This window comes from Microtus ochrogaster, linkage group LG7_11 (genome assembly GCF_000317375.1).
Source record: "Microtus ochrogaster isolate Prairie Vole_2 linkage group LG7_11, MicOch1.0, whole genome shotgun sequence".
NCBI classification, from domain to species: Eukaryota; Metazoa; Chordata; class Mammalia; order Rodentia; family Cricetidae; genus Microtus; species Microtus ochrogaster.
Window position 1 is genome coordinate 219,264 of NC_022032.1, and position 14,997 is coordinate 234,260.

The 14,997-nt window shown below is 46.0% G+C and overlaps 1 protein-coding gene across 1 annotated transcript in view; it reads right to left on the reverse strand.

Moving 5' to 3' along the window:
* Atp7b (ATPase copper transporting beta) overlaps positions 1–14,997 on the reverse strand; it is a 70,868-nt gene that overhangs the window by 27,464 nt on the left and 28,407 nt on the right. Inside the window, exons 2-4 of the mRNA XM_005362406.3 lie at positions 7,895–9,128; positions 3,591–3,848; positions 1,785–1,948 (exon numbers count right to left, since the gene is read on the reverse strand). Of these exons, the coding sequence (XP_005362463.1) occupies positions 1,785–1,948; positions 3,591–3,848; positions 7,895–9,128 (1,656 nt within the window). The remainder of the gene's footprint in view (positions 1–1,784; positions 1,949–3,590; positions 3,849–7,894; positions 9,129–14,997) is intronic.

The window sequence follows — 14,997 nt, forward strand, 5'->3', positions numbered from 1 at the left end:
ATAATTCAGAGGCAGAGCACATGCCTAGCCTGTGCAAACAAATAAGTAGATATAAAACATTCAAATGGATGCAGTGGAACAGACCTTTAATCCCAGCACTTGGGAGGCAGAAGCAGGCAGATCTCCGTGAGTTTGAGGCCAGCCTGGTCTACGCAGCAAGTTCCAGGCCAGGCAGAATTAAATAATGAGGCCCTGTTTTAAAAAGTAAACAAAAGTCCAAAGAAGCCATGGCTGCATAGTGAGACCCTGTTTAGCGGGCACAAGGACTAGCTTAAGGAAAGACCAGAGTGAAGCACGTTGTTTAAACGAGTTTCCCCTCTTTCCTATTTCTATTCATTTATTTCCTTGTGCGTGTCTATGATTTGGGAATGCACTTTTCAAGGCCCACATGTGGAGGTCAGAGAATAACGTGTGGGAGCCGGTTCTCTGCTCTTACTGTGTAGGTTTTGAGGATCAAACACCAGTGTCGGGCTTGGTGGCGAGTATGCTTAGCCAGCAGCTCCTCTCGCCCGGCCGTATTTATTTATTTTCTGTATGCATATGTATGTATGCATATGCACGTCCAAGCGCAAGGCGTGGGCTGATGGCAGCTGTCTTCCTGGGTTGTAGTCCACTCTGTTTGTCAAGACCGGTATGCCCCTGAACCCAGAGCGTGCCAGCTCAGCTACTCTGGCCACAGTGACAGTTTGCCTCCTTAGCACCAGCATTACAGGAAGTCCTCGATGCCTGTCTGGATCTGTGTTGGGGATTCGAACCCCGGTCCTGGGGACTGCATGCTAAGCGCACTATCATTTCCTGAGTCTCTTGATTTAGGTTTTCTACACAGTGTCTCAGTGGGGCCAAGCTGTGGACTGCGGGTGACGAACCCAACAGGACTGCAGCGGGGTTCCTCCCCTGCTTGTGATGCCTGCTGTAGCCAGGAAATACGAATGCTGTCCTTCAGCACATAGCCCCTGGAACCGGCACACAGTGTAGGCTCTTTAGGGACTATCACTTACCAGGAGCTAAACGCACCTCGTGTCCTCCATCTTTTCTTCAAACGTTTACTTGCCATTGGTGGTAGAAAAAACACAAGGAAGCAAAGGCCCCACTTACCTCAGTAAAACAATATTACTCAATTTTGGGGGTCAGGCAGTTTTTTACATCTCCCTTTGTTTATGCAGAAGCACTTTCTACAAACATGTTCTGAAAAAAGGACTCAGCACTATACTCTTCAATAACTTGTTGGCATGCAGTTAGCATAGAAGATGGACAGAAAAACACTGTGTGAACAGTCCCTCCCTTAGGAATTCGCCTCCTACTGTTTGAGGACTCTTCGTCACTCATCTCGAAGACATTGGTATGCCTACGGGTCCTCTCGATCTTTGTGTTCTTTCATTTTGGGGTGAACAGGATGGAAACCGAGGCCAAGATCTCCCTTGATATGTCATTGAATGGAGCGCACTACTCCAAGGACTTAGGTCTTCTATCTAGAAATACCTGCGGGAGGTTGAGCTTTAGACTTGAAGGACTGTGCCGCAACGAGCCTCCAGTTTACCATGCTTACCACAGCCTGCCATCTGCGCTTCTCGTCTCTAAACTCTTACACTTCACCATCTCTCCCTCTTGACCTTGGGTATACCCACCAGAATGGACTCCTCTTCCTCTCTGACACAACCAATCTTCCTTCCCAAACTAAACAAAGCACACAGCCCAGCAGCCAACAAGCATAAGGACAACACCTGTCAAAAACTCACCCTCCACCCTCCACACCTGCACCTCAAGGTGATAGCCACTGGACTTACAATCAGTTCGATGTCACCTTCAGAGACTGTGTTGTCCTCCATGACTGTTGCTCCAAAGCCCAGGTCCTGGATAAGCTGAGCTATTCTGGGTGGCTGGATGACCTCTGGATTATACTTGACCTCCGCCTTTCCCGACATCAAGGCAACCAACACAGAGAGAATACCTGGAACCATTGGGTCACGGCTGAGACTCTGGGCATGGCAACGGGGTTGGTACTATTGTCGCATGGCTTAACCAAGAAAAAACCTCCCTAAGCATCCACTAGAGCAGCGGCTCTCAAAATTGGCTGGGCATGAGCATCAGCTGGGGAGCCACGAACAACTCTGATGCCTCCTAGCACAGCCCAGGCAACTCAGTATCTCCCCGGGTAAGTGTCAAATGTCCTTTGAAGAAGGTTTTTCAGGTGGTTCTAAATTATAATCAGGATAGAGAGCTACTGTTCCCAAAAACACACCTCAAACACTAAAGGGCATATGAGCCATATGAGGACCTCGTTAAATCAGGCCCTGATTTGGTGGGTGTGGGATTCCAAATGCCCACCCAGCCCCTGGGGATGCCAAGCCTTTAGAAGGTCCAACTGTTCCATGCACACCAAAGAAGGGGTGTAGATGTGGTGGTCACAACCACTGTCACAGAGAGGGCACATTTTTCTTCCCTTCCTGGCATACATGGGGGAAATTAGAAATTTTCAAATATTAGTTTATTTACTCTTCTCAATTTTTTAAGGATTTCCAAAAGTGAAAATACTATAATCCATCTGGCTAATACTATTGTGTTAGTTTAAGGAAAAGAAAGAGTCACATTCAAATGAAAGGCACGATATGCTTTAGAAAAACATACCATCAAGATAGAACAAGGGAGCTAAAGTCAGGCGCAGAAACGTAGGTACTATGAAATTATATTTTAATTTGTCTGCAACCAGACCAAAGTTGACAAAGGTTCTCCTGCAACACACTCTGATTTAGCACAATGACCCAAGAGCTTCGGTAGTTTGTTGTTGTTGTTGTTGTGCTTCTGTGTTGTTTTGTTGTTTTTCGAGACAGTGTTTCTTTGTAGTTTTTGAAGCCTGTCCTGGAACTAGCTCTTAAAGACTAGGCTGGCCTCGAACTCGCAGAGATCTGCATGCCTCTACCTCCTGAGTACTGGGATTAAAGGGGTGTGCCACCACCGCCCGGCAGTAGTTTTAAAAAGTGAGTAGAAGGCCGGGAAAACAGGACACCCTAAATTAAGCCTGAAGAAGGACCAGGAGTCAGAACAGAAAGTCTCACACAGCACTGGTCAGCTCTGGTCAGCAACAGGTAGAGTCTGGACCAAAGTATTCCCAAACAAAAACAAAAACAAGATTGTTGCTGCACTTTCAGGATGAAGGAGCAATATTATAAACATCATCTGGAAGACAAACCCAGCAGATGCAGAATTTATAGCCTCCAGCATCAACAGGACAGAGGATCCGAAACCAGAAATTTTAAGCCCAGGCTAGTTTTTTTATTTCCTAAAGAAGGGCGGACAGGATGTGGGTAGGAGACTGAGAAATACTGGGAAAAGCTAACTGAGAAGGAATCTTTCCACAGAACATACCATGACTTTCAGCCTTGACTTGTATGGCTAATGTACTCAGAGACAGACTTGGTGACAAAATAAGTGTTTCTTAAGGGACAGAATGCCAATCATACAGGGATATTAGACAAACATAGACATTATCATCTGATGGGCTTGTTGCCAGATTGTCTGGGTTCTGATAAACACAGTGCATGGAGAAAGGACACCAAGGACGTCCAAGTTCATCATGGTTTCAGGCCTCTTACCGGCATGTCTCTGAAGACCCCTCTCTATGTTAGACACACAGGACGCACAGGTCATGCCTCTGATCTCTACAAAGCACTTCTGCGGTGCTGCTGTTCCCGGGGATGGTGGGGTATCTGACGAGTGGCCAGGATCATGGTTTGCGGGGACCCCTCTAGCACTGGAAACCAGGTTCTGCGTAGACTCTGGAGTACCACCCATGGTATGCGGCACAGAATTCCCAGAGCTGAAGTTTTTGACACGGTTGATAGGAAAGTTTTCTACAATGAAATGTGAGAGGTAGTTAGAAGACAAGAAGCAACTCTGCTTGTTACAGCTGGAGGTCAAGCGTGACAATATTCAGATTAAAGCTCCTGAAGAAGTGGCTGGGGACTGGTATTCCCAACACTGTCTCTCCCTCCTGTATCTTTCAGATATCTTTGTCAGTGACAAGCAAAGCAAATGTGTCCTCCAAGCCTATGCTTTGTGTTGTCATCCTTCTGATGACACCTTTTAGTAAAGAAAAAAAAAGTTCATGTTAATAAAGCTCAGCCTCTGTAAATGTTTGGTTCTTTTAGTAGATTCTATCTCAACTTGGCAAAAATATCCACGCAATTTTTCTCTAAAATCCCTAGAAACATTTCTCTGTACATACATGTGACATGTGCACACACGTGTATGTGTGTGGGTGCACATTTAAGTGTGGGTGTGTGTGGCTCTCCATGCCTGTGGAAGACAGAGGCTGACATCACGGATCTCCATATGTGGGAGGTGTACATGTGGGCATAAATACATGGAGGATGCAGGTTGGTGTCACATGTCTACACAAGCATGTGTGGGGGTCCACGTGGGTAGACACGCACATGGAGGACACATCACGTGTCTTCTTTGATTACTCTTCACCTTATTTATTGAAGCAGCATCTCTCACTAAACCCAGGGCTAGCTGGGAAGAAACTGATCTTCTTCCACAGCCTGGAAAGACGAGCATCTTCTCCCCAGAGTTCCGGTGACAGGACTGAGGAGATCATATATGTATAGGGCTGCCTCTGGGGAATCTGTTCATTCCCAGGTTCCCAGCCCCATTTCCCCATACTCAAAATCAGCAATCCCAACTGTCTCTTCAGCTGTCACCTCAGTCTAGCCCAGCCAGGAAAGGGTCTCCACTTTTACTGCATGATGGGACACAGCTGGGTCCACTTGGGAAATCCAGCCCCTTCCACCTCACATCCACTCTTTTCATCACGTGTATAATGTCTGTTACGGTACTGAAGGGTGCAGCTCTCAGCTACCTCTCCAGTACCATGCCTGTCTGCCTGCTCTATGCTCCCCGCCATGATGATAATGGACTAACCCCCTGAAACTGTAAGCAAGCCCCCAATTAAATACTTTCTTTTATTGTGAGAGTTGCCTTGGTCATGTTGTCTCTTCACAGCAATAGAGCAGTGACCAAGACAAATAGCATCAAGACTAACATTGAAACACATTCACCATTCCATCCGATAATGTGAAATACCCTTGAATGTATGCAGAATGGAAATAGTGCAACTGGATGGCAGACTGCCATTTACTAGAAACCACAAGTGCAGGAGACGAGATGACCAGTGACCACCTGAGCTGACAACATCTACGACTTCCAAATTATTCTTCTGAATGAACCTCCCATGTTTGTCGTGATGCGCTACTATTTTCTGTGATCTGGTAAACAACCTCCACTGACCTTAGGGTGTGGCAGCAATTCAGCAAGCATGGGATACATTCACAAGCTCACTGACATTTTACTCTAAACGAAGGCTTCCCATTCAGGATGTCCAGCTAAATTTCACATTCAGATCACTGTCAATCTTCTCTGGTGTTAAATATATCTTCTGTGCGGATATATTTATACAAAAGAAATCAGTGGGTACTTACCTGAAATTCAGCTGAGTGTTTAGATTTCTATTCACTAGATCCCATACTCTAAGCACCTCTTGGGCTTAGTGACTATAATCCTCATGGTTCTACCTAATAGAAATTAGTTCTTTTCTTCCTATGTTTGCTCAATCAAGTTCAATTACTTTTAATATGTAGTTCCATGGTCATTTCTCTTTTGCTGCCAATAACCCGACTATACCATTAGACGATTAAGCCTTACACCAAACAGTTTATATGGAGGCTCTTCAATACTTCTGTGGAGTACAAGATTTACTGTTCTGTCATTGTCTCTATTGACTTTGTTTTAAGCACACACACACACACCACATTCTTTCCAGGGTGTGGAGAACAGAACGTGGTGAGAAAACAAAACAACCCTCGGTACAAAGAACACCTGCTGGGGTGGGGACTGTGGCGGGGTACAGAGGGGACTTGGTAAAGGATCCCAGTAGAGCAGCCTTTCCAAGGACACAGCTCAGCTCAGTGGTCAGAGGATACGGAGTATGGGAAACAAGCCCTGAGGCCCTGGGTGCTCTGGAAGTAGTCCCAGGGGCCAGCACAGACACACCAAGAGCAGCAACAGGTTCCAGGCAAAAGGCTCGGTGAGCAGGGAACTAAGGAGTTTTACAGCACAGCACCACTCACAGAGCTGTCCCTCAGCAACTATGCCTACCAGCTATAGCCCCCCTCTCGGCAGACTGTGGTCAGAATGGCTTAAGCCCAAGGCAGTTGACGCTAGCCTGAATAATGAAAAGGGATGGAAGTGGGGGACAGAAGAGGTGGAGGGAGAGAAAAGAGAGCAAGTACCCTGTCCTTCCTCACCTTGGGCCTCTCTGGTACATGCTACCTCTGTCCCCCCCTCTACATGCCCCTGTCTACTGAAAGTCCCCCCAACCTCCCAACAAAGGTTGGGCTCCCACTTTCTTGTGTGTAATGGACTGGGATCCTCTCCCTAGTTAACTGTGGTAGAAGCTGCTCAACTTGGCTTCCATGGCCTCTTGAGCTAATGTAAGAGGCTGCCCTCTCCAGTGGCCATCTGGAAAAATGTTACCTGTGTTCTCAACCCCACTTAGCTCAGCTCGCTTGCTTTTGCTCCAGCACTCCTTCACGTCCATTTACACCCCCAGCTGCACACTGTCTGTCCTTCAGCATCAGGGAAGGGTTCATCCTGTACCCTGCTTCTCCTCCAGGGCTGTTTCCCGTCATACACAGCCCTCACTCTGACCCCAGCCTGGTAGCACTGACCTCTGACTTCCTGATGTGCTGGGTTAAGAAGCAGCCTCTGGTCCTGCATTCCCCTAAAGCTCCTCCCATGGCACTGACTCCACTGCCCATAGCTCTTTCAACACTCTCGGGCCTTCCTTCACTATCTCCTACTTCCCACCATACACCATCCTGGAAAAACAGCACAGCCTGGACGTACCCACTACCAAGCAGTAGTTTAACCCTTCTGCTGCCTCCTATCACAAGGAAGCTCTCAGATGAGCTTTCTCCTGCAGCACGCACAGCTAGCACAGGCCCTGATGGCACGGTATGCAGAGGAGTTCAACTGATGCTGCAGCGCTGGGTGGGGAGGAGGAGCAGGGCTGGCTGCTACTCAGGAAGCTCGACTTGATAATGAGCCATCTCAGAATGGGAACCCTTCTCTGTGACCCCTGTCACACACCCTTCCAGAAAGGCTCTATCAAAGAGCCATCCACAGAAATGGCCATTGTAAAAATCCTCCCCTTAATTTCTATTGAATGAACAACCCTTTAGTTGCTGCAAGTTTTGAGACTTTGGTTTTCTGAGATGAGGACTAACGTAGCCGAGACTAGGCTTGCACTTGCCCTGTAGCTGAGGGAGGCCTTGACCCTCATCGTCCTGCCGCCAGCATCCCCACAAGGTCTGAAGTTACAGGCATGCGATGTGCCACAATGCATGGCATTTGGTTTTTCAGAGTCTTGCTACTTAGCCCAGAGGGTCCTTGAACACACACCGCCTGCATTTGTTTTCTGTTTGTTCTGGTGGTCTCTCAGCCTGTGCCATCATGCCCCGTAAGACTAAAGTTCTATTGCTTTTATTTTGTTTTGTGTAGGAGAGGAATCTTCAGAGAGAGGAGCAGCTGTTCCTTCTGTAAGAGGAGAGTCTAGCAGGCCCACAGTGCTCATTTATAGAGTGCACACTCAGAATTCTCTCTAGAAAAGACGCCTGAATCATGAGTCTATCATTTGAGTGTCAGCTCTGTGAGAGGCAGCAACTAGAAACTATATTTTCACTGTCCTGCTACTAACAGATGAGCGAAGGTTAGCAAACCTGGCTATAACTGCCAATGTGTGAGGCAGTGACAGGGCCCACCTATTCAACTACCCAAGTACTGTCATGACACCGAGAGAGGACCCCAGACACACTTTAAACACGTAACGATGACATACCGGAATTCACTGACACCTCTAATCCCATGTCTTCTACAGCCGCTCGGAGTTCATCCGCGCTAACTATTGAGGGATCATAAAAAACTGTTCCAGTCCCTTCGGCCGCAGAGATGGAGACTCGCTGCACACCTTCCCGCTGGGACAGCATGCCTTCGATGGGCGGAACAGACGATGCACCAGAAATGCCAGTGATGCTGAGCACCGCCGCCGTACTACACGGGCCCTGCTCTTGGTGTCTCTGGGAGGAAGCAGGGGAGGGAGAGCTGAAAGACCCGCTCTCGGGCTCACTCCCCTCTACTCCATCAGGGAGATAAACTTTAAAGCGCCCAGGTGGCAGTGCCTCAATGGCCTTCTGTAGGAGCAAGGGGGTGATACAAGAAGGGTCATACTGAATCTGGGCAGCTTTGTTCTCCAAGGACACTTGAATACTTTGAACCCCTGGGAGTTGACCTATGTTTCCTTCGATATTCAGAACGCAGGACTTACAGTGCATCCCGTCTATTCTCAGTTGGAGGGTGGCCATGTGGCTCCCTTGGTGCCCTGGGGTCTCAGAGTTATTGGAATTCTGGTTAGGAGAAACTGCTGGTCTCTTTAGGTTAGTGCTTTCCAACTTGTCTATATCAATTGGTCCCAGCCTTAGGGGAGCTGTTCTGTTCTTGATGGCAGCTTCAAATCCCATATCACAGATGTGGTCCCTGAGGTCTTCGGGTTGAATGAGGTAAGGTTGATATGTGACAACGGCCTCCTGGTTGCTGAGGGAGACTTTGATTCTCACGACCCCTTGCAGCTTCCGGATCTTGCCTTCGATGGAGTTGACACAAGACTGACAGGTCATGCCCTCAACCCGGAGCTTAACCACGGCCTCCTCGGCTGCGGAGGACCTGGATGGCCAAGAGGCAGCCTTTCCTTCTGCAGCACTGGCCTCAAAGCCCATATCCTCAATCTGAAGGCAAATCTGCTGCAGGCTCATGACTGATGGCACATGTTTGACAGTAGCGCTGCCTTGTTCCAGGGAAACCTTGATGCTCACAATGCCTTTCAGACTAGAGATCCTGTCCTCGATGGACTTGACACAAGAATGGCAAGTCATGCCCAGGATGCTAACCACGCTGGTGGTGGCTTGGGATGAGGAGAGGCTGTCCAGACCCCCTTCATAGCCAATATTGTCAAAGGCGAAGCTCTGCTTCGTTGCTTGCTCCCTGGGACGTGCAGGCATGGTAAGTTTAGATAAGATCTAAAAGAAAAGGAAGTAACAATTTTATCCTTAAAACCAAGTATTTTGGGTAGGGATACCACACCTGCATTGCTAGTTCCCTAAGGACCCACTGCTGAGATGTCGTGAGTGCCTCCGCCAGGCTCCTGACGACTGACTACAAGAATCTATAACTCAGCAGAAGGTCTGTTCCTGGGCTTAGGAATCCTACTTCACCTGTGTTGGGCTGGAACTACCCCTGAACCGTGCCAGATCATCAACAGTAAATTGCCCAAAGACTGAAAGCTAAGCCCACACAGCTGATCAACCACCTGACAAGTTGTGGTAATGGGAAACAAAGCTGGAAATGGCCACTCGACAAAAGAGAGACACAATTTTCATACCAAGCAGCCCAGTACTCCACATCTCGCACCAGGGGACAGCAGGGTGAGTCCACCAGGTCTACTCCAGTAGGCACCATATCCCAACCCCTAGATCCAGCCTCGGTCCCACATCCAATGACCCAGCCTCATCTGGTCAGCCCTGTCTGTACTGCCACCAACCTCCAGGCTTTGGCCAGGGCATATACCTGTGCAGCCGCCCAGAACCCTCCTCCTACCACCTGACTACTTCATCCCTCCTGCGCTATATCCAACTTCCAGGCCCAACCTGGACCCAGATATCTTGCACCGGGATTCACCCTGGTGATTGTACCAGCTGCTACCTTCCACATGCCTTCCTCAGTCCTCAGATCTAGCCCAGGCCCAAATCTAGTTCTCCCTCTTGGTCTGGTCCCAACCCACCCCTAACCTCCAGGCTTGGACCAGAACACACATGCTGTGCACCAATCCACCCCCTGGGGCCACCTGACTTCATCCCACCCACATCTTATTTACACTTCAAGTCGAACCCAACCCAACCATTCTGCACTGGGTCCCAGCATGTTACATTCATAACAGACCCAGAACTAACAAAAGAAGTCCACCTGCACAGGTCTCATGACAAAAATACAAATATGAAAAACCAATACAGTATTCCAGCCATCCCCATGCCCACCAATCCTCCAGAAATGTTCTCCAATGAGAATTGCCTAGATCAACTCTAAGGCATAGAATTTAAAAGAATAAGCATAAACTTCATCAAAGAATGTGAAGTTCACCCAAGTGACACACCTCTTCCAACAAGGCCACACCCCCTAACCTTCCCAAACTGTTCCACCAACTCCAGAACATGCATTCAAATATATAAGCCTATGGGGCGATGGGTCATTTTCATTTCAAGTCACCAAAAGATGGACTTGAAAAACTCAATATCCCCACCAGAAAACTCAAGGGAAAGCCTTACAAGTAGAATGGATCAAGCAGAAGATAGAATCAGGATTTCAAGATAAAGCAGAAGTCAAGACCTACCACACAAGCAAAGAATATAAAAGAAAAATTAAAACATGGGGGAAGGAACATGCAAGACAACGATGAAAAGACCAAACCTTCAGAATAGTCACAAATGAGGGAGAAGAATCTCGGTCAATGGTACAGCCCAGATTTTTTTTTTCTTTTTTTTTTGGTTTTTCAAGACAGGGTTTCTCTGTAGCTTTGGAGCCTGTCCTGGAACTCCCTTTGTAGACCAGGCTGGCCTCGAACTCACAGAGATCCGCCTGCCTCTGCCTCCCGAGTGTACAGCCCAGATTTTCACAAAGATCATCGAAGAAAACTTCCCCAAACTAAGGAAAGACACACCCACTCATACAGATACAAGAAGCACATAGAACACTAAATAGACAAGTTCAGGAAGTCACCACAGCATAACACTAAGTTTACAAAACAAAGAAAGGACAAGAGGAAAACCACATGTCATATATTAAGGAAAACCCATCAGAATAAGAGCTGATTTCTCAGTGCAATCTTTGAAAGCCAAGAACTGCCTGGGGCAATATATTACAAGTTCTAAAAGGCCACAGCTGCCAACCTAAACCACTGTACCAGCCAAACTTTCTGCCATAGCTGAAGGATAAAGAAAAGCTTACCAAGCTACAAACAGACTAAAAGAATTCACATCCAGAACCCTATACAAAACAAGGAAACAAGCCGGGCGTTGGTGGCGCACGCCTTTAATCCCAGCACTCGGGAGGCAGAGGCAGGCGGATCTCTGTGAGTTCGAGGCCAGCCTGGTCTACAAGAGCTAGTTCCAGGACAGGAAACCCTGTCTCGAAAAATTCAAAAAAAACAAAAAAAAAAAAAAAAAAAAACAAGGAAACAGCTACTTAAGACAGGAGAGGGGAATAATCACAGCCCAGAGAGTGTAGGAAGAAAACAAATGAAGCTGTAATTACTGAAACACAAAGTTCAACTGAGAACACAAACAACATGACTTAATAAACAACACGGGTTCCAATATCTGTAAATATTAACAGTCTCAACTCTCCAAACCAAATAAACAAACTGACAAAAAGGACTAAGAAAAAAAAAAATCCACCTTTTTGTTTTCTACAAGAAACTCAGCTTTAAAGACAGGTACAAACCTTAAAGTGAGAGGCTAGAAAAAATGGCCCAAGCAATGGGACCAGGAAGCAAGCAGGCGGCAATCCTATTATCTGACAAAATGGACACCAAACTAAAACTAATCAGAAGAAATGAAAATAAGAGAAAACTTCATTCTAATCAAGGGAACAATTAACCAAGAAGACATTACAACTTTAAACAACAGACACAACAGACTGATTAACTCAATTTCATAAAAGCTGGACCACTGGATGTAAAGACACAGATTAAATGGAATCCATTAATAATAGATAATTCCAATACCCTACTTCAATAGTCAAAAAATAAACAGAGAAACATCAGAATTAATTCACACCACACATTAAATAGACTTTATAGATATCCATAGAATATTTCACCCAAACACCAAAGAACAAGAAAGCTTCCCTAAAATAGACCACATCCTGAGACACAAAACAAATCTTTACAAATTCAAAAAGACTAAAATCATCCCTTATAGCCTATCTGCCCACAATGCCACAATGCATTTAATAATAATAAAATTTAATAATAAAATTTAGAAATTGACAGCAAACAAATTTCTAGTAAATCCACAAACTCATGGAGGTTAGATAACTTACTACTTACTTATTTCTTACTACAAAACAAATTTCCTGAAACTAAATGAAAATGGACACAGCACAACACAACTCTGCAACAACTGAAAGCAGCCCTGTGAAGGACATTTACAACCTTTTATAGTCCTCAGTGCCTACATTAAAAGTTAGAGGAAGATGGGCCAGAGAGATGGCTCAGAGGTTAAGAGCACTATGTGCCAGAATTCCTAGCAACCACATGGTGGCTCACAACCATCTATAATGAGGTTTATATGAGGTCTGGTACCCTCTTCTGTCATGCAGGCAGAACACTATATACCTAATAAATAAATCTTTTTTTAAAAAGAATCAGAAGAAGCACAAATAAATGACTTAATCATGCAAAGGTGGAGCCACACTTTGGCTTCTCCAAGTCTAGGAGCAGCCCAAAGGTGTCTTCACGCCCCTACCCTGGAACATAAGAATCAGCCCCAGCTAGAATAGCAATAGAAGTCACCCCAAAAAGGTGGCTTATGACATATGGCAGCCCAGTGTGATGAGGCTCACGACATTCTCCCCTTCTCATGTTCACAAAATCCAATCCCACCTCATAGACCCTAATGTCTCCTTGCATCCATGTTCAACCCTCAACCCTACAACTTTACTCCTTAGCAGCTCCCCATCTTCACTAACTTCCTGTACTTTGATAGTAGAGCCTGTCCTATACTCCTTTCAGCATATATGTGCTAATTTGAGTAAGAATAGCCCCCATAGGTTCATATATTTGAATGCCTGGCTACCAGGGAGTGATAGTACTTGTGAGGGATTAGGAGGTCCGGCTTTGTTGGGGGAAGTGTGTCACTAAGGGTGGGCACTGGGGTTTCAAAAGTCCAAGACAGTCCCAATGTCTGTCTCTTCCTGATGCCTGTGGGTCCAGATGTAGAGCTCTCCAACTACTTCTCCAGCACCATGTCTGCCTGCATGCCACCATATTCCCCACCATGATGAAAATGGACTAAAACCTCTGAAACTGTAAGCCAGCCCCAATTAAATTCTTTTCTTATAAGAGTTGGTTTGGTCATGGTGTCTCTTCGCAGCAATAGAACAGACTATGATAGAAATTTTACCAAGACTGGGGTATTGCTGTCACAGACTGACCATGCTGTTTGTTGGCAGAATGTGGACTTTGGAACTTTGGATTAGGATGAAAGTTTAAGTGGTGCTTAATAGGCCATACTAGTAGGGATGTGACCACTAGTAGAACTAGTGGCCCTGAGAGCAATGCAGATTATAAATGTCCAGTTCAAGAGGTTTCAGAGAAAAGAATATTAATAAGTGGCCTAGAGACCACTCTTGTGATATACTGGCAAAAAAAAAAAAAATGTGACTGCTTTGTGTCCTTGTCCAAAAAAAAATTTCCTGAAGCTAAATTGAAGAGTTTGGGGATTAATGGCTTTGGTAGAGGAGATTTCAAGACTGCCTAGTATTGACTGTCTCATGGCTATTAGTGTCTACTCTTATGCAGATCCGTAACAAAAAAGAGCAAGCTGAGCAAGAAAAAAGATAAATGCACAGTTTGAAGAGAAAAGGCATATCTGGGAGTGTAATGGAATTAAGTCCCTTGCTCAAGGAGATAGGAAAAAGTTTCCAGAAAAGCCTGATGATAAATGGAATAAAAGGAAGTGGTGACCCTAGGGCAAGACCCCACCCAATAACCTTCCAACTTATGGAAAGGAATTAAAGAAAAGCTTCAGTACTCAAGGAAAGTATCAAAAACAGAAATCTGGTGCAAATGTAATTGAACAGGGAGGCTATGTCCCAGCCCTAGCAAGAAGCAGGACTTGTCAGCTTTGGTTGTGTGGTTCTTGTAGAGTCATGGGCATGAGAAAGGGGTCATGGAATCTCCCTCCACAGCTAAGGAACGCTACTTAGACCAGGTGTGGGGGGGGGGGAGGGGTTGTCCCTGCATGGAGGCCCAGAGAGCCCACTGTGAGAAGCTGTTGAAGGTGAAGCCTGGATTGCCTAAGAAACTCCAAGATGCTGGAGCTGGCACCTATAGGATACCTGCCAAGGAAAGCTGCAGACTAGGTGTGGACCCGGCCCAAGAGAGAGAAGTGTGCTGCAGTCAACAAAGCAGAGTTGGAGATGTGAAGAGCATTTGACTTGAGACAGGGAGATGAAGAGTTTGGAGTTTGCCCAGCTGGTTTTCAGACTTGCTTTGTCCAGCATTTCTTCATATAATCCCTTTTCTCCCTTCTGGAATAGTTAACTGTACATTAGAAGTATATGATCTGCTTTTAATTTTGATTTTACAGGGGGTTACAGTTAAGAGATTACCATGAGTCTCAGAAGAAATTTTGAACTTTGGATTTTCAAACAGTATTGAAATTGTGATAGATTATAAGAATTTTTGAAGTTGGAGTGAATTCATTTTTGCAATATAATATGACTACAAGCCTATAGAGACCAAGGAGTATGTGTTGGTTTGAATAAGTATGGCCCCCATAGGTTCATATATTTGAATACTTGATCATTAGGGAGTGGCACTACTTGAGAGGGATTAGGAGGTGTGGCCTTGTTGGAGTGGGTGTGGCCTTTTAGGAGGAAGGTTATTACTGGAGGTAGGACTTGGGACTTCAAAAGTCCAAGCCAGTTCCAGTCCAGTGTCTCTTTATTCCTGCTACCTGTGGACCCAGATATAGAACCCTCAGCTACTTTTCCAGCACCGTGTCTGCCTGCACGCTGCCATGCTCCCCACCATGATGATAATGGACTAAATCTCTGAAACTGTAAGCAAGCCCCAGATAAATTAGTTTTCTTATAAGAGTTGGCCTAGGG